The sequence below is a fragment of the Achroia grisella genome, unplaced genomic scaffold (genome assembly GCF_030625045.1).
Source record: "Achroia grisella isolate CSIRO2021 unplaced genomic scaffold, CSIRO_AGI_Agris_v1 utg874, whole genome shotgun sequence".
NCBI classification, from domain to species: Eukaryota; Metazoa; Arthropoda; class Insecta; order Lepidoptera; family Pyralidae; genus Achroia; species Achroia grisella.
The window spans coordinates 2,663,162-2,684,733 of record NW_026713051.1 but is presented as its reverse complement, the minus strand read 5'-3'; the positions used below and the strand labels follow the sequence as shown (position 1 = coordinate 2,684,733).

General features: G+C 34.3%; 2 protein-coding genes across 2 annotated transcripts; both read left to right on the top strand.

Moving 5' to 3' along the window:
* Positions 1–13,315: 13,315 nt before the first annotated feature.
* On the top strand, positions 13,316–15,158 carry LOC131853103 (uncharacterized; the record flags this gene model as incomplete). The annotated part of the gene is made up of 1 exon (XM_059203919.1): positions 13,316–15,158. A coding segment is annotated over exon 1 (1,806 nt), but the record flags the coding sequence as incomplete, so codon positions are not given.
* A 71-nt stretch (positions 15,159–15,229) lies between these two features.
* Positions 15,230–18,338, top strand: LOC131853102 (uncharacterized). The gene is made up of 2 exons (XM_059203918.1): positions 15,230–16,918; positions 17,088–18,338. The coding sequence occupies exons 1-2, from the start codon at positions 15,323–15,325 to the stop codon at positions 18,336–18,338; spliced, it is 2,847 nt and encodes a 948-aa protein (XP_059059901.1). The 5' UTR covers positions 15,230–15,322.
* Positions 18,339–21,572: the final 3,234 nt, after the last annotated feature.

Genomic DNA, 21,572 nt, shown 5'->3' with positions numbered 1-21,572 from the left:
ACCGATGCACTTTCACCTGAAAGTATTACCTAATATCTATTACCTAATAGGCGTCTAAGTTACGTCCTAAGAGAAGTACATATACCCTCATCTCATTATTCTCTCATTCCTTTCATTATTCACTAATGTATGTAAATTTAATGCTATTCTATTATTATTTCCAATGGTCGCGGATTCGATTCTCCCCACTGTACAAACAAGTGGATGAGATAAAATATATTTAGAAAATAAAGTATCTATTTATGTTTGTAATTTGTCTAACAGCAACAATACAGGCACTTGCAACTTTATGGCGTTTTGTAAATTGTTCAAGGTTAGTAATAATAAGCGCCGCACGATTCAGCTGCATATAGATAGGCGCTTATTGACAGGTGCTACGAAATGTAAACGAAATATAATATTATCAACTTTTTATATAGTTTAAATAACAAACTTGTAAGAAGATGATTGAAAAGGGGCAAACACAAATAAGAAAAGAAATATAATTTTAAGCTATTGTAAGTACTTACGTACAGTGTACAAATTGAGACAATAATTTGATGACATAACCTTTTCCGTCCATAAAGTATGTTTTAAGGAAAGTGTTTTTAACTTAAGAATAATAATATTATGGTAATAAAACTAAATAGGATGTATACCGATATCACATTATACTTAATTTTCGTGTACTATTTTAGGTTACAAATGCAAGAAAGAATGAGTATACTTCATAATAGGATAATGTTGTAAATTCAAATAAAATAAAAATCCCTCCCCACTATGCACCGATGCAATTCCCTGAACATCTAGCACCAGGATTTCATAAAATAACAGAAGTTCGCGATACACTTTCATAGCTGAAATGATAGTATGAAACAAAGCACACTGAAAGTAAAAGTTTAATGTGTGGTTATCGTCATTTTTTCTATGCGTAGTTTGAATGGCAAACTAGCTGAAAGTCTATGGAAAGAAACACTGCAAGGAAACACTGGGTGAACTCTGCTAAGAGACGTTCAATAAACTTATGGGCAAACAGAATAAAAATCATTATATTATATTTTGTTAATTTTTACACTGTTACTTCTCGCCATTTTACTTTTTAAATCAGCGCGCTGCCTACTGGATCGGATTACGGGGCGGTCAGTTCGAAATGCGATAAAAAAATAGTGTGGTTATGAAATATAAATACACTATTTGAATATATAACCCACAGATGCTTTATAAACTTTTATATATCAAAAACTGATGATATTAGATGCACTTTACGAGCAAGTGTGTAGAAAATAATATAACTTAATAAAATATGTTAGGACTTGACCATTCAACTAAGGACTATGTAAAATCTACACAAATTGCAGAACATGAAATTGACTACGCCATGAACGCTGTGCACGGATGGGTTTCCGTAAATTTCTACTTACGTGACAAATATGTACACGGCACATCTGATGGTATACGGTTACCGTAGCCAATGGACGCCTGCAACACCAGGGGTGTCACGCGCGCTGCCGACCTTGATGGAAGCTACGGTATATAACTGTACAATGACCAGATCTGAATAGGAAACAGCACATAACAATGAGGTAGTGGGATATCTTAGGTTAATCGACGTATATCAACCGATATCATCTATTCAGGAAACATAGAAACCAGCTCGTGTTGTCAAATACCAGCCGAAATCTATTAGAGAAATAACTAGCTTGTTTCTCTAATATACATATTTGCAGGTTGCAAATCGCAATACGGGCGGTATTACGATTTGTAACCTGCAAATATCTTATACACAAAACATATACAGTTACACCCCGACTCCTTAACAAATTTCACATGTTCAAATATAAAATTAATCCATGGTTAACAATGAAGAAGTCATTTAGAAGGGGATTTCATGTATAGATTGTATTTTTTACCGCTCTGCTATTATATTAGAGACATAAAGAAAAGTAAAGATGTAAAATTTTATTTTCTAGTAAACAAGCATTACTAAATACGAGTAACAATATTTTTCGTTTTCTGTATTCAGATTACAAACCTCAATAAAATCTACAATTTTATCTTCGGTATTTTTAGTTCAACGTTAAAATAACCTTAAAATACCCTTAAAACTTAGAATGTACCGAAAAATCGAGTACGCCTCCTTTTTTAATTTAGTATAATAAAGGTTACTTACTTACACCTAAAGGCAGCTGCGCCTATGCAATTTTATGATCGTTTAGTACCAGGAATTTATGAAATATCAAAGTTATGCACTTTTACGTCATGACATTGCTGCGGCACGATACTACCTACCAAACGATAGATACTTGATACATATAGTAAAATGCAACAAAATAATTAGTTGAAAATAAAAGTCCACCAGAAAAACGAAACTTTAAATTACATTTGTAATATGAATCTGATTATATTATCATCAACATATTTTTCGTATATCCTAAATAACACAAAAGTTGTGAATAGAAAATAAAGAGTACATGGAAAATAAAGAATGTTTATATATTTATAGGGACCTATACCTAAACCACAAACCATTGGGTTTAGGTAATTTGGGACCTTTCATAATAATTGTATAGAATTGGTGAAGTATTTAGTCTAATTGGCATTTTTATAGATGCATACTTACAGTGCGACATAGTTGTTTTTAAGTATAAATCATGAAGAAAATAGATATTAACTTCCAACTAAAGTCAGAAATCTTATTATTATTATAAGTCGATTATTAAATGCAAATAAAATTAACTTAGTGTCGTATAATCTCCACACAAACAAGTAGAGAAAGTCTCTTTTTTTAATGGTAAAAACGAAATGGACGAATTTCCGATGCAATTCCGTGAATCTCTGACACCAGGGTTTCATCAATCAACAGAGGTTTATATTGCACTTTCACGTCATAGCAATATATACAAATATTTTATAATACGTATTTATTGATTACCAGACAAGGAAGGAAGAGCAGACAGACAGCTTTCCAGCTTTAAGTGAAATTTTAAATATGTATCCCGACACAGTACAAATCAAAACGTATGTAGTAAACGTTTGCAAAGATAAAATGTTACCTTGTATACCACAATATGTTAGGGATCCTAGGTCTTAACCCGACGAACTTAGCTGGAGAAAGACGATGATATCCTCTCCGAGAACATTGCAACTTGCCACATGCCTTCAAATACCAGAAGTCTACAAACAATATCCATCTCCTAATAATTGGACTTACTTAATCATATAAAGTTTAGAAAAGTACAATAATTTACCTATGCGTGTTGCCAAGTAAATTCATTTGTACTCGACAAATGAATTTAAATTAAAATGAACCCTTATATTATGAATGATGAAATACTCTTAGTTTTGTAATATTATCTAAACCTAAAAATATACTCAAAGAATTAACTTTTATTCCATTGTGTTTTATTCTGAATTTATTTTATGTATGTAATTTTATTACTCTCCTCTGTAATTTTTTTTCTGTCTGGTCCGCGGTTAGGCAGTGCTTGTGTTGTGTACTAGACAACTTAGATACATATTTTTTTTAAATATAAGTAGATATTAAAAAATATACACATAGAAAACACCAAGACTAATACTAACAATCAGTTTTCTGTATTCTGAATACAAATGTTTGTACCGTGATTGGAATCCAACACGTGACCATCGGAAAGAAAGTGGTATGATAAACCAGATCTTGATTAAGTTGTAATTATGCAAAATTTAGGTACTGCATAACATGTGCCTATAATAAATAGGTAAGTAAGTTTTTCCAATTAACAAATAAATTATTATTTATTCTTATAAAAGACACTCTCAGCTACTTATGCAAGTCATAATTTTTTGTCACTATTAGTAATTTAATTTCACATTACTGTATGCTTACAGTACATAAACGAGATTACAGCTGCGTCATAGCTTTTTCCACATATTTCCTGTGGAAATGACATTCAAGATTTTATTGCCAAGAAATATAAAATAGTGTGTAAATATAGTATTAAAAGTATTTATAAAATACATATATCAGATCTTATTTAGTATCACGCCACGTGAGTACTACACACAGTACACAATACACTGTCTATCTATGTAATGTTATGTATTATTGCCAAAATTCGTGAAAATATGGCACTATGATTTCATTAAATGACAGAGAGGTCTACCGATGTAATAAATTAGCGTCCAAGATTCAAATAGGAGCCGTAGATGCTACAAGATGTAATTAAGATAGCTAGATGGACTAGAACTACAGAGATATTATTCTGTATTAAGTTTTTGGTCAAGTTTATATATTTGCTTTGATTATATTGTATTTGGTATGACATATATGCATGCAATTCCGTGAATCTCTAAAACCAGGGTTTCATCAGTCAACAGAGGTGTATGCTGCACTTTCACGTCATACCAATATATACCAATATTTTATACTACGTTTTTATTGATTAAAAGACAAGGAAGGAAGAGAGACAGCTTTTTGGACCAGGAGTAACTTGAAATTGTGGGTGACGCAGTTGGAGTCGAGTCACAACGCAAGATTCAAGGCGTTTGTGACCCGAGTATCCACCAACATGCTGCACACCTTCATAAAGCAGAACTTGGCTGACCGAAGTGGGTGGTGTGTCGACGCTATGATTGTCATAACTGTAAGAAATTACAACCTCCTCCATCGTACAGTTTTCGTAAAAAGAGGTACAAAGTTTTTGCTTCCCGCTTTAAATATATGTAGACTAATATTTGATACTACTATCTAATAGTAAATAACAACAATTTAAAAATTTATATCTTACGTGGAATGACAATCTTTTTCCAAGCAAAAAATAAACAGTTTTAATCGGAAAGAAAGTAGTATTTGTTATATAATAATAGTAAAATTATTATATTTTAATCCCAGTTAGTAATATATGTACTTGTTAATAATAAAAATGTCAATAAGGAATGTAAGACGTAATAACTATGCACCGATGCAATTACAGGAATATCGAAGATCAGGATTTCATAAAATAACAGATGTCTGCAATGCAGTTTCTGATAACATACTCTTAGTTATATGCAGCTGAATCGATAGAAGCACAGGTAACAGAGACGAAACAAAGCATATTGAAGGAAAAGTTTGTATGTGGTGTTACGTAGTGTAAACTAAATACAGTATTATCAACTATTTATATAATTTAAATGACAGACTAGCGGAAAGTCCATTGATTGGGGGAAACACTAACAAAAAAAATATGTATAATCTAAAGCTAGAATAAGTACCTACATACAGTGTATAAATTGAGACAACAGTTTGATGACATAACCTTTTCCGTCCACAAAGTAGGTTTTCAAGAAAATGTCTTTAACTTGAGAATAATAATATTATTATGATAATAAAACTAAATAAGATATACACTTATATATGAAATCACATTATACTTAATTTTCGTGTACTATTTTAGGTTACAAATGCAGGAAAGAGTATAAATAGGATATAATGATACATAAATTCAAATAAAATATGAAATATTCCTTAGAATACTTGAACCCTCCCCACTATGCACCGATGCAATTCCCTAAACATACCAAGATTTCATAAAATAACAGACATTCGCGATGGACTTTTACAGCTGAAACGATGGTAGGAAACAAAGCACAATGAAAGTAAGATTTATGTGTCGTTATCGATATTTTTTCTATGCGTAGTTTGAATGGCAAAGTAGCTAACTACAATAAAAGTCCATGGAAAGGGAAACACTGGGTGAATACTGCAAAGAGACGTTTTTCAAGAAACTTGCGGGGAAATAGAATAATAAATCATTATATTATATTTTGTTAAATTTTAACTGTTACTTCTCGCCGTTTTACTTTTTTAAATCAGCGCACTGCCTACTGGATGGGATTACGCGGCGGTGGTCAGTTCAAAATGCGATAAAAAAATTGTGTGGTTATGGAATATAACTACACTATGTGCATATATAACCCACGCGTGTTTTATAAACTTTTTATAAAACCTGGTGATATTAGATTCCATTTTCATTTTCCGAGCAAGTGTGTTGAAAATAATACCTACAACTTAATAAGATTCTGATGTGTTACGACTTCACCATTCAAGTAAAGACTATGTAAAATCTACACAAAAAGCAGAAGATAAAATTGACTACGCTATGAACGCTGTGCACCGATGGGTTTCTCTACTTACGTGACAAATATGTATACGGCCCATCTGATGGTAAACGGTTACCGTAGACTATGGACGCTTGATAAACCAGAGGTGTCACGTGCGCGTTGCCGACCTTGTTGGAAACTAAGGTATAACTGTACAATGACCAGGTTTCAATAAGAGACAACTCATAACAATAGGGTAGTGGGAGATCTTAGGTTTTAAATTGATCGACGTATATCAACCGGTATCATCTATTCAGGAAACATAGATACCTGCTCGTGTTGTCAAATATCAGACGAAATATATTAGAGAAACTAGATAGCTTGTTTCTCCAATGCATTTCGAGATTACAAACCGCAATACCGCCCCTTAACCTTATATACAAAATATACTTACTTGGACAACTCTAGTCCTCACGTTTATCCATGGTTAACAATGAAGAAGTCATTTTGAAGGGGATTTGCATGTATAGATTGTATTTTTTACCGCTCTGCTATTATATTAGAGACATAAAGAAAAGTAAAGATGTAAAATTTTATTTTCTAGTAAACAATAATTTTTCATTTTCTATACTGAGATTACAAAACCTCAATAAAATCTAAAATTTTTTTTATCTCCGGTATTTTTAGGTCAACTGTTAAAATAATAACCTTAAACATAAGGAATGTAAAGTAAAATAGAGAATACCTCCTTTTTTAATTTAATATTTATAAATAAGAGGTTTCTAAAGGCAGCTGCGCCTATGCAATTTTATGATCGTCTAGTACCAGGAATTTATGAAATAAAGTTATGCACTTCCACGACATTGCATTCCTGCGACACAATACCACCTACTAAACGATAGATATTTGATACATCTACTAAAATGCAAATAATGAGTAGAAAACAAAAGTAGAACGGAAAGTGAAACATTAAATATCTATGTAATATGAATCTGAATATATTATCAACATATTTTTCGTCTATATTAAATAAAACAAATGTTGTGAATGGAAAGAGTAGAAAAAAGACGATTGCATGGAAAATAAAGAATGATTATATATTTATAGAGACCTATACCTAAACCACAAGCCATTGCGATTACCTTTCATCTAAGTTCGACATCAAAAACATTTAAAGTTTTCTCAAAGTTTAATGCGATTTCTCAATAATTAAACAAGCATGTTTTTTTATTTTAATCGTATTGGTAGACATCAAATTCATACACATCATAGTATTAGCTGTTTTGTACTTATATGAAAAATGCATATAATGTATGAAATATTTTGCCATTTTTATAGAAACATACTTATAGTGTGACAACGTAGATGTTTTTAAGTACAAATCATGAAGAAAGTAGATATTAACTAACAACTATAGTCAGCATACTTATTATTATTACAAACATATATTAAATGAATCAAAATTGACTTACGTATCGTATAATCTCCACACAAACAAGTAGAGAAAAGTCTAGTTAATTCAATTGTAAATCTCAAATTATTTCTTATATTATTAAATTTAGTTGTTCTTTGTTGTCTGATTAATTATATATATATATATGATATGACAAATTCATTTTAATGTAATACACGTAATATATACAAGATATTGTGAAAATATTGTAAAACGCAGTTTACTTGGCTCTTCGACTGTCGCAATAACGAAATGGACGAACTGAGTTTCCGATGCAATTCCGTGAATCTCTGCAACCAGGGTTTCATCAATCAACAAAGGTGTATGCTGCACTTTCACGTCATAGCAATATATACCTATATTCTATAATACGTATTTATTGATTATCAGAGTAGGAAAGAAGAGCAACAAACAGCTTTATAAGCGCTATAGACATCGATGCATTTCCCTGAAAGTTTTACACCAGGACTTCAGCAATTAACAGAGATAGTAATTGCACTGTCTATGCAGAATTTAAACCCCTACCTACCTTTACAGAACAGGTATATAATCTCATCACGTGTAGTGTAGCATGGAATCCAATCATGTATTATAAAAGGCGATTGAAATATTAGAGGAGTTCGAGTTCTATAATAATTACCACCTTTTCAAATGCAGGCAATCAATTTTCTGAAAAGTCAATTACTATTGATTTCATGAATCATTATAAGTGCTTACATAAATAAATAATGATTATAATCGTGTATGTAGCATGGAATCACATCACGAGTTGTCAAATATCAGAGGAACTCCATAATACAACGCCATTTTATAAAACCTGATATTAGATTTTCTAATTGAAAATTGTTAAATTTTACACTGTAAATTAAAATTTAAGTTCCTTTTCTTTAAACAAAACACAAAATTAACGAAATTATCCCGTGACACCTACAAAAAGCTTAGTTATGTAAACTTTTAATGATAATAATAACAATTGAACAATTCACACAGCGCCATCTAGTCCCAAGATAAGCAGAACTTATGAATGATGTACTTCACTTGTGTGTATGTACCCACTATACAAACAAGTAGATGATATAAAATGTATTTAGACAATAAAGTATCTATACATTTTTATCAATTGTTTAACAGCCACAACATAAGCACTTGCAACTTGATGTTTTTCAATTTTATTAAATAAATAGTGAATATTTCTCCCAGATATCTTAAGAAATCATAACCATTTCATCAAATTCATCCGTTTTTACAAAATTCTTTATCAAAGCTTCCTTCCTATTGGTTGCAACAAGATGTTGAACTATTTAGATTTATGACGAAGAATGAAAAGAATAGTTTTTGCTATTTTATATGAGGTAGGAGGTGCTTAATATTTTTTTTGTATGTTACAGTTTGCAGCGTTATAAGTACCGATTTAGTCCTTTTAATAAAATTTGTAAATAAAAGCTATGACGAAAACCGCCGCAATTGTAGGCGATTGCAACATACATTTTAAAAGCAAATTCCCAAATGTTGAATATTATTTTCAATCGCCTTTTATAAATCTGGATAAAATTTTTATATTTAATTGAACAAGTTTGATACATTATATTTATAGCATTTATGATGCTACATCATACATAATTTTATCAATCGCCATTTACACCAATTTGGATTTTGGTACTTCGGTAAACAACAAGTTTCACAGTAAGCTTCATTATAGCAATAAGATGCTGCATTTCATTTTAATTGTCTCAACCATCATCCTTTTTACAAACACGAGTAAGTTTTAATCGGGAAGAAAGTAGTGTTTAAGTTAATTAAGACTTAAATAAAATTACTATTTAAAAATATAGACAAAATTTTTAACGTCATAGACGACACTATGTACAGACGCAATTCTGTGGACATCGAGCACCAGGACTTCATAAAATAACAGACGTCTACAATGCACTATCAACTAACATGCAGCTGAATCGATAGGATGAATGAAGCATAATGAAAGTAAAAGTTTGTATATGACGCTGCGTAGTGTACTTCTAACCTTTGTGTTATGACCTTTTTTCTATGTATTTTGAATGACAAACTTGTTGAAAATCCAACTAAACACTGTTAAGAAAATAAATAATAATAAGCTACTCTAAGTACGTACTTACACTTAATAAATTTTAAAAGCATACCATCTTTTCAGCTGTGGAGTTGCATCGCGACCGAAGCAAAGCATACTGAAGATAAAAGTTAAGTATGTTGTGACGTAGTATTAACTAAATATTGTGTTATCGACTCTTTCTACACCAATGTCAATGTGTAGTTTGGATTGAAAACTAAGATGAAAGTCCATTGAAAGTTTCATATACTGGGTAAATACTGCAAAGTAATACATGTAAAACGCCACTATTAACATAAAAAATATACAATCTTACGCTGTCTACTTACACTGTGTATATGAGTCCATAGATGAGTTAAATCAATAATTTTCTTGTTTTATATAGTTAAAAATACGGAGCGTCCTTTTTATTCCAGTTCTTATTTTCAATTGTTTTTTTTTTATTCTATATTCGAAATTTAAGTGGCCACATATATTTATTTGTAGCCAGTATTACCAAGCGCCCTTTGCTTCAGTAAACAAGCCGGTGATACAATCTGCTTAGACTAAGGAGGTTCGGAATACGGAACAGGGTGAAACAGATTATAATGAAAGTAAAAGTTTGTATACGGTGCTACTCCTTATGCCATTTACTTGGGGTTGGGGTAATATGTTTTTCTCTTCCATTCATCCCTATCAGACATGTAGTGTAAACTAAATATACTACCTATTGTCAACTCGTTACATAGTTTAATTGACAAACTAGCTGAAAGTTCATTGAAAAGGTGCAAACACTAAGAACAAAAGAAATATTGTCCTAAGCTACTGTAAGTACCTACGTACAGTGAAGTATGAAAGTAGAAGTAAGAAAAGCGAAGTATACATTGAGACTACATACATGATGACAATATAACATTTTTCCAGATTTATATCGAATAAAATATTTTTATGTTAATAATAAAATATTCACCACGTCATTCTTAATATTCATCTACTATTTTAAGTTACAAGTTCTAGAAAGAGTACACAATGATTTTATTTCAAAATACACTACACTATACACATCGATGCAATTCCCTGCACATCCAATACCAGGATTTCATAAAATATCAGACGTCTGCGATGAATTTTCCGATAACATACAATTATAATATTTTTATGCAGCTGAACTGATAGCAGCGCTTATTGACAGAACAGCTACGAAACAAAGCATATTGAAAGTAAAAGTTTGTATATGTACTACTACGTAGTGTAAACTAAATATGTATTATGAACATTTCATATAATATATAAATAACGCGTATTGCCTCTTTATTTTTTATTATTAGATCATCGATGCATTTCCGTGAAAGTTTTACACCAGGACCTCATAAATTAATAGAGATATAAATTTTGCTGTGTACAACTACTTTTTAAAATCTAATAAAAAGTTTTCGGAAAAGTTTGTATTTATTTGACGAATTATCAATACTTAGTATAGATGATGATTACAGTTATTACATATGTAACGTAGGTTTAACATGTAAGTATTTAAAGACTATTCTTTAAACAAAGCACAAAATTAATGAAATTATATCCCGTGACACATACAAAAAGTTTAGTTATACTTTCGTTTCATAATAAAATAATACTAATAATGCAGGACAATTCACACGGCGCTATTTAGTTCCAAGTTAAGCAGAGCCTATGTTCTAAGGTACGATACACTACAGTTTTTTTCAATAATGTAATACTTAATAAAGATTTTAAATTGTATCACTATTTTTGATTTCGAATGCCGCCTTACTTTTTACAATTATTATTATTCTATTCATACTTCCAATCGTCGCGGATTCGTTTCTTCCCACTACAAAAACAAGTGGATATTGTAAGTAAATATAAATTGAGACAGCAGTTTTATGACATAATTAATTTCCAACCACAAAATGAGTGAAGAAAGTCTTTTTAACTTAAGAATAATAATATTATTAAATTCTAAAGTCAAAGTTCAATGACACATTAACATAACATTTATCGATATTTTTTATGCGTAGTTGAATTGTAAACTAGCTACCTAGCTGAAAGTCTATGGAAAAGGAAACAAACACTACAATGAGCCGTTTTTCAACAATCTTGCAGGGAAATAGATTTAAAAATCTTTATATTATATTTTGTTCATTTTGAACTGTGATGTACACTGTTACTTCCCGCCGTTTTACTTTTTTTTAATCAATCAATAAATCTTTTTTTTCAATCAATCGCCTACTGTGTGGCATCGCGCGGCGCGGGCGGTCAGTTCGAAATGTGAAAAAAAATAATGCGGTTATGAAATATAACTTCACAATTAGCATTTATAAGCCACGCGTGTTTTATAAACTTTTATAAAACAAAAACTGGTGATATTAGATGGAAACTAAGGTATATAACTGCATGACCAGGTTTTAATAGGAGACAGCACATAACAATGGAGTAGTGGGAGATCTTAGTTTTTAAGTTGATCAATGTATATCATCTATTCAGAAAACATAGAAACTGGCCCGAGTTGTCAAATATCAGACCCAATCTATTAGAGAAATAACTAGTTTTAACTATGATGTACACTGTTACTTCCCGCCGTTTTACTTTTTTTAATAAGCGCGCTGCCTACTGGATGGAATCACTCGGCGGACAGTTCGAAATGCGATAAAAAAATGCGATTATGGAATATAACTTTTGCATTTATATTTTATTTATGAAATGTATGTTTATCCATAATTGTATAATAAATGAGTGTCTAGTTTGCCTCCTACCTTCTCTCTATATGTAAATACTCTCTGTTAACACTAGGTTGTCTGTAAGAGATTTCTGATAGCGATAAGTCCGCCTGTAAGCGACGCGTTCTGTGCCTTAAAAAACAAAATAATTAAAATGATGTTTGTCTATGTTATTGTCTCTGCGTGCGGTGTCGTAGTCGTTTTCAAAAAAACTTATAACCGGCGCAACAGACGCCACGCAGTCTGCACCTAGATGCGATCGACACCGCACGTCATATCTCTAATTAACATTATAAAATTTATGTGTCGAAAATAAATCCAATTGTCTTAAAAGTCTTCGTTTGCCATCACCGTGACCTACCATATTTTATACCATACATTTGGTCATTCGGCCGGATTTATGTACCGCACACCACCAGCGCACAAAATGGTAGGCACCCGAAGTACTGCACGCAATAAGGACTGCATGCAGACGGAGCAGCATCCTGGTTCTGAACAGTATCAAGATACGCCACGGCCGAGTAATATGAAGCCTACAGAAGAGAAGACGGTGACCGTTATGAGCACAAATTCAAAAGCGGGTACTTGTAAAGAAGAATGCCAACCGTCGACGCCCGTTACAACGAAGCGTGCAAAGTCCACGAAGTCTTCGTATTCATCTGTACTGGCACGTAAAAAGCAGTTAGAACTCGATGCTGCACAGAAGAAAGCTAAAATTCAAATGGAATTAATTGACAAACAATTGGAAGCAGACCTAGCTGATTTAGAAGCAGAATACAGTCCAGACCTAGAGGATAATCGCACCAACATTAATAGTAATGTGGAGAGGTGGGTCGAACACAGCCAGCAAGAATTGGAAAACACACAGTTTGCCCACGATCATGGTTTTCAACAGGGTGACACGTGTCCGCCAGCAATAGATTCTGGCACTAATGGTACTACAGTTCAGATGCTAGCAAGCGCTCTAAAGAACATGGCCGCCGCCTCTGCGAATAGCAACTCGAATGCTAAATTATTGTCTCGATTGAGCACGCCGAAGGATTTGCCATACTACTCAGGGGACCCCATGGAATGGCTGCAATTTAAACAGGCCTATGAAGAATCGACTGAAGTCTGCAACTTCAATCCGAAGGAAAATTTATGGCGTTTACGGAAATGTCTACGTGGAGCCGCAAAGGAAGCGGTATCAGCTTTACTCATCAGCGCCGTAACTCCTGATAAATTAATGGCGACACTGGAACTAAGGTTCGGTAATCCAGATATAATTATATCACGCTTGATACAAGAATTAAAAAAGTTACATCCAGTGTCACAAGAATATCAAAAGGACATAGTGTACTTTGCTGTGAAAGTGCAGAATTTCGTGGAAGCAACACGAGCCGTCGGCCGCCAGGAATATTTACAAGGTATAGATGCATTTACATTATTATTATCTAAGATGCCAACTGTTCTTGTATCTAAGTGGTCAGATTATAGTTACACACTGTTACTAGAAAGAAAGAAATCTAGATTAGAATTATTATCCGAATTTCTAACTCAAGAAGCAGTAAAGATTTCCACAACATCTAACTTATGCTTAATAAATGCACGCAGCGATAAATATAAAAATTATGATAATAATATAAGTAGCAGATCACATTCTGTTTTAGTACTGAATGATAAGTGTCAATACTGTCGTGTTTCAAGACACGATTTAACAAAATGTACGCAGTTTAAAAAAGCGCTAAGAAAAGATAGATGGCGATACATTAAGCGTAACAATCTTTGTTACAAGTGTTTACTGTCAAGTCATGAGCGCGAAACATGTCCGGCGCCCGCCTGCGATAAAGATGGCTGCGGCGGAGCGCACCACCGGCTTCTGCACTACCCCGTACCCACCGGGTGCAGGACTAGCAACGTCACCGCCGAACAAGTGAACGAATGTCCACCCGTGAGTGAAACTGTGACCCATATTAACGTAAATAATCAACAAGTGTTATTAAAAGTAGTGCCGGTAAAAATTCGTGGACCATACGGTGTTATTAATACCACCGCCTTACTTGATGACGGTTCAACTGTGTCGCTCATAGCTACCGATCTCGCTAACCGCGCGGGACTGAGCGGCCCCAGCGACACATTACGTATGTGTGGTGCATGGAATAATTCTGTAAATTTATGTAACACTACTGTTGTAACCTTTGATATTTTCTCTGTAAATTCATATGATAATAATGATGTGTATACTGTAAAAGCTCGTACCATAAATAATTTAGATTTGCCTATACAAGATTTATCTACTGTTAATTACAACTTGTATAAAAATTTGCGTAAAATTAAAAATGAATTGTGTATAAAAAAATTGAAACCTGAAATACTATTAGGGCAGGATAATTATCATTTGTTAATTCCTTTGCAAACTAGTTTAGGTAATAAGAATGAACCCGTCGCTACACGCACTCCCTTAGGTTGGTGTATACATGGTTGTTTAGGTATACCGGAACATAAACAATCGTCCCACTCGACCCTCCTTATCTCTGAGTTACACAGCTTACCAGTCGACGAGAGCGAGCGCATGTTACGAGACATCCATGACGAGGTGCGACGGTCATTCACCATCGAGTCCATGGGAGTGTCAGGTAAGCCACGGGAGAATGCTGATGATATCCGTGCCCTGACAGTGATGGAGCAAACTGCTACACTCATCAACGGCAGGTGGGAGGTTGGGCTACCATGGAAAGATGAAAGCTGCAGGATGCCAAATAGCTTCCCTAACGCTGTACGCAGATTAAAAGGTATAGAAAAGAAAATTATGTTAAATACGGAATATGGTAACAGGTATGTCGAACGTGTTAATCATTTATTACAAAATGATTATGCCAGAGAGTTGGAAGATTGCAGTGTCTCGCCACGGACATGGTACTTACCACATTTTGGGGTAGACAACCCAAATAAAAAAAACTACGTCTGGTCTTCGATGCCGCAGCTAGCACAAATGGTTTGTCATTAAATGACTATCTACTGAAGGGGCCGGACCTACTTACATCTCTGTTCGGCATTATGGTAAGATTTAGGGAGAACAGAGTAGCGGTGACCGGCGATATAAAAGATATGTTTTTAAGGATAAAGGTAAGAGAAGAAGACCAGAACGCACTCAGATTTCTGTGGAGAAGCAGTCCTGCAGAACATGAAAAAACGTACGTGATGACGTCATTAATATTTGGCGCGAAATGTTCACCGTTCATAGCTCAATTTATTAAGAATAAAAACGCACTAAGGTATGAGTCATCGATGCCAAACGCCGTAGCAGCGATATGTAATCAACATTATATGGATGACTACATAGACAGTTTGCCAGACGAGGCCGCCGCCATAACAATGGTACGTAATATTAGTAAAATTCACAAATCAGGTGGTTTTCATATTTGTAATTGGACTAGCAACAGTCCAGCCGTATTGGATAGTATTCCAAAGGAGTCCTTAGGTACTACGGCCGTAAAGTTCAAAATAGATCAAGAATGCGAAGGTGAACGTACGCTCGGATTGATATGGTACCCGCGCGAAGACGAGTTGGGGTTCGATGTGTCTCTCAAGCGCATACCACATGACATAATTAATGGTAAGAATAGACCAACAAAAAGAGTTATGCTCAGAGTCATAATGTCAATATTCGATGTATTTGGATTCTTATCGCCATTTTCTATACAAGGTAAAATAATGTTGCAAGATACCTGGCGCGCTGGAATCAGCTGGGACGACTTAGTAACAGATGACATACATAAAAAATGGTGTCAGTGGGTCAATGTACTAACGAGTGAAATAAAAAATATCCGTCTGCCGAGGTGGTATCAAGCAGCGACGAGTGGGAGCGAGTCAGCGATAAAACGTAGCACATCAGTTCAGGTAAACATAACCTCTCTCACCTCTCTTACATCTACAAGCGTAACCGAACGGGCTATCGGCTACGAAACTGGCGTAGCTAATAGCTGCGCTACGACATCCCGCTGCAATGACGTAGTGACAGGCGCTACGAAACAGGTTTTGGCTGGAAGTGAATATAGTAATTTAGAGTTACACTTGTGTTGCGATGCGTCGACTAAAGCAATGTGCGCAGTCGCATACTGGCGATGGTACGTAAATAAAGATATATGTATGTCATTCATAGCTAGCAAGTGCCGTGTCGCGCCCGTGAGTCATACTACCGTGCCGCGTTTGGAATTGCAAGCTGCTTTATTGGCTGCGAGGTTGGCAGATACAATAATCAGAGAACACAAAATAAATCCAGTAAGGCGTTATTTTTGGTGCGACTCTAGTACCGTGCTACACTGGATATGTAATAATACACGTAGCTATAAAACGTACATAGCAAACCGGCTGGGTGAAATAGACGAGCTAAGCCGCCCTGAGGAGTGGCGGTATGTACCTACAAAATTAAATGTTGCTGATCTCGCTACGAGAGAAAATTACGACTATTCTCTTTTTAAAAATGAATGGTTTAGAGGTCCGTCATTCTTATACAGCGATGAGTCATCGTGGCCGGTGAATATAATCGATAAGATAAATGAAATGAGTTTAGAACGAGTAATGATAATACAACATGAAGATTGTAACTTACCTGTACCTGACCCAGGAAGATTTTCATGCTGGTTACGACTGGTGAGGGCTACGGCATGTATTCTAAAATTTATATACAAGTGTAGAAAGCAGATTGAGACTGTTTGCACAGTCATGAAGAGGGCTGAGCGATTGCTGCTAAAATATACACAAGAACAGTCATTCGGTGATGAAATAGCTGCAATTAAAAATGGTAACTGTTTGTCAAAAGGTAGTAAGTTACTTACGTTATCTCCATTTCTGGATGAGTACGGGATTCTCCGTGTCGGCGGCCGCAGATGCTGCACCGGATGTTGAACCTGAAATGAAGAGACCTATCATCTTGGACGGGCGTAGTCAGGTATCTCAATTAATTGTTAGATACAACCATGTGAAGACAGCCCACGGGAACCAGGAAACCGTTGTAAACAACCTGAAACAGAAATATTGGATTATTAGAATACGTCCAACCGTAAAACATGTAGCATATAAATGTATGTTTTGTAGAATAAAAAGAGCAAAACCACAGGTACCGAGAATGGGAGAGCTGCCTGAAGCACGACTGGCTCATCATCAGCGTCCTTTCACACACTGTGGTCTGGATTTGTTTGGACCCATGGAGGTCACTGTGGGGAGACATAGAGAGAAAAGGTATGGAGTTTTATTTACTTGTTTGACCGTCCGTGGAATCCACTTAGAACTGGTATCATCACTTACCTCTGACTCCCTCATTATGGCTCTTCGTCGAATGGCAGCAAGACGCGGTTGGCCTCGTATGCTGTACTCTGATAATGGTACAAACTTGAGAGGCGCTGATGCTGAGCTGAAGAAGTCTATAAATGAGGTAGATTTTGATAGGCTAACAAATGAAGCAGCTAATAATGGAGTGGAATGGACCTTCATCCCGCCTGCCAGTCCCCACTGGGGTGGGGCATGGGAGCGACTTATTAGGAGTGTCAAGACTTCACTTAGGGTAATTTTAAAAGAACGTGCACCACGTGAAGAAGTACTCAACACGCTCCTGACGGAAGTTGAGAATATTGTCAACAGTCGACCCTTGTCACATGTATCGGTAGAAGTAGGTAGTAGTGAGTCTCTAACTCCTAATCATTTTATGTTGGGTTCGTCATCAAATTTGCCAACTGTTGGTGTATTTAATGACTCTGATTTGTACCTACGTAAACGGTGGCGTAAGGCGCAGAGGCTCGCTGACATGTTTTGGAAGCGGTGGGTCAGAGAAGTGCTTCCTGACCTAATACCTAGGCGTAAATGGCAGTACGACCAGACACCGATACAGGTAGGTGATTTTGTACTTATTGTCGATCCTGATGCACCTCGTAATTTCTGGCTGAAAGCTGTGGTTCAGCAGGTGTTTCCAGGAAGGGATGGTCGAGTTAGGGTCGTAGAATTGAAAACTAAGACTGGCATTTTGAAACGGCCGGTGACGCGTGTCGTTCGTATTTCGATGGATAATGAGTGCTGAGCCAGGCTCAACACTGGGGTGGGGTGTGTAAGCGACGCGTTCTGTGCCTTAAAAAACAAAATAATTAAAATGATGTTTGTCTATGTTATTGTCTCTGCGTGCGGTGTCGTAGTCGTTTTCAAAAAAACTTATAACCGGCGCAACAGACGCCACGCAGTCTGCACCTAGATGCGATCGACACCGCACGTCATATCTCTAATTAACATTATAAAATTTATGTGTCGAAAATAAATCCAATTGTCTTAAAAGTCTTCGTTTGCCATCACCGTGACCTACCATATTTTATACCATACACCGCCTTTTGTGAAACATTTATTCCCATTGTTTTCTACTTATTGTTCTGTGTTTATGTGTGCACAATAAAGAGTTAGTATTGTTATAATAATCCACGCGTGTTTATAAACTTTTATATATCAAAAACTGATGATATTAGATCCACTTTACGAGTGTGTTGAAAATAATATAACTTAATAAGATGTGTTATGACTTAACCATTCAAGTAAGGACTACGTAAAATCTTCACAAAATGCAGAACATGAAATTGACTACGCCATCAACGCTGTATACCGAGGAGTTTCCGGGAGGCTCTATTTAGGTGATAAAATGCATACGGTCCATCTGATGTAAAACGATTCCCGTAGCCTATGGGCGCCTGAAACACCAAGGGTGTCATGTGCGCGTTGCCAACCTTGGAAACTAAGGTATACAGGTATACCCGTACAATGACCAGGTTTCAATAGGAGACATCACATAATAATGAGGTAGTGGGAGATCTTAGGTTATAAGTTGATCGACATATATCATCCGATATCATATATTCAGGAAACATAGAAACCAGCTCGTTTTATCATTATATCAGACGAAATCTATTAGAGAAATAACTTTAAAGATGTAAAATTTTATTTTCCAGTAAACAAGCGTTACAATGTTGATGACGATGATGAACAATTATTTTTCTTTTCCTGTATTGAGATTACAAATTGTAAATAATATAATACAATAAAATCTACAATTTCATTTTGGCATTTTTAGTTCAACTGTTAAAACAACCCCTAAATATACTTAAATATAATGAACGTAAATTGAGAATGCCTTCTTTTTTAATTTAAATTTAATGTAAAATTTACCTAAAGCTGCGCCTATGCAATTTTATGATCGTCTTGTACCAGGAATGTATGAAATAACAAAGTTATACACTTTGCCACACCACACTTTGCATTGCGGCGACACGATACTACCTACTACTAACGATATTTAATATATCTAGTAAAATGCAAATAATGAGTTGAACACAAAAATAGAACGGAAAGTGAAACTTTAAATACCTATGCAATTTGAATCTGAATACATTAAAGATAATACATTTTTATATATCTTAAATGACACAAAAGTTGTGAATTGAAATAACGAGTACATGGAAAATAAAGAATTCTTATATAGTTATTAATCAAAGCTTTCTTAAAATTTTAATGCGCAGCTTGCTTTTTAACTTAATCTGAGAGGCAGATATCAAATTCATACACATCATAGTTTTAGCTTGCATAATATGCTTTAAAAATGCATCCAATTGTTGAAGTATTAAGTGTAATTGGCATTTTTATAGATGCATACTTACAGTGTGACATACTCGTAGTTGTTTTTATTCACAAATTATGAAGAACGTAGAAATTAACTTCCAACTAAACTCAGAAATCTTATTATTATTACACACCTATTATTACATGCCTGAAAATTGACTTAAGTGTCTTATAATCTCCACACAAACGACTAGAGAACGTGTCCTTTTTAAAACTGTAAATCTCAAATTAAATTAAGAATTGGACGAACTGACTTTCCGATGCAATTCCTTTAAACTCGGAAACCAGGGTTTCATCAATCAACAGAGATGTCTGCTGCATATTCACGTCATAGCAATATATACAAATATTTTATAATACGTATTTATTGATTATCAGACAAGGAAGGAAGCTCAACAGACAGCTTTCCGAAAGTGAATTTATAGATATGTAGATATCCTGGTACAAAGTACAAATCGCAATAGTAGGTACCTACAGTATTATGAACATGATCTTGACGAACGTAACTGGAGGAAGTCGATGTTATCCACTCCGAGAACATTCCAACTTGCCACATGTCTTCAAATACCAGATGTCTACAAACAATATCCAGCTCCTAATAATAGGACTTACTTAATCAAATAAGGCATTGGTTTAGAAAAGTACAATAAGTTACCTGTGCGTGTTGCTAAGTCGAGTACAAATGAATTTAGATTAAAATGAAACCTTATGTTATAAATTATGAAATATTTACTTTTGTAATATTATTTAAACCTAAAAATGTACTCAAAGATTGATTATTTTGAATTCATTTTTATTACATGTAAATAAATTGGCGTCCAAGATTAAAATAACAACCCTATATACTACAGGATATAATTTAGATGGCTAGATAGACCAGTCATGAAAAAATTATCCCTGTTATATACCAGCAGGCGCATTTCAAATACAAAATAATCAAAGCATAACATTTAGTACCATATGTTAAATACCGTACGAATGAAGAAATTTTGTTATAACCTACATAACGAAATGATATATACAACAATAACTACTATCCTTGGGTACTTTAGTTTACTCTCTTATGGAATATTACTATGGGGAAAAGCGGCAGATATTAAAAATATATTCATATTACAAAAACGTGCCGTTCGAGCGATCTACTGTATGAAGAGTCGTGACTCATTAAGAGAGAAATTCAAAGAGGCAAATATTCTCACCGTTGCTTCTCAATTTATATATTCAAATATCTTATATGTTTATAAAAATCTTGACTTATTTCCAAAAAACAGCAATATTCATAATATTAATACAAGATTTAAAGACAAACTTGCTGTCCCCAAGTATCGTTTAGAAAAAGTTAATAGGTCTTTTATGGGAATAGGTATAAAAATTTACAATAAGATACCAAAGGATATGTTGGAATTACCCTTAAATAAATTCAAAACATCTGTTAAATCATATTTACTGAGCAAAGCCTATTACTCACTAAACGATTACTTGAATGATGAGTGTGCATGGCAATAGTTGTTCATGCACTGAATTTTCATTTAATGTTAGACATAGACACCTATATAAATATACATTGTAAATAAACTGGCTTTAAAAAAAAAAAAAAGTAATTCAATTGAGTTTCTTGCCAGTTCTTCTCAATTGGATCTATATACCGAACTGGACG

Coding starts and splice junctions, on each gene's coding strand:
- LOC131853102 (XM_059203918.1), top strand. CDS start 15,323: ATGGTAAGATTTAGGGAGAACAGAGTAGCGGTGACCGGCGATATAAAA. Junction 16,919..17,087: donor TTTCATGCTGGTTACGACTG/GTGAGGGCTACG, acceptor GTTTGTCAAAAG/GTAGTAAGTTACTTACGTTA.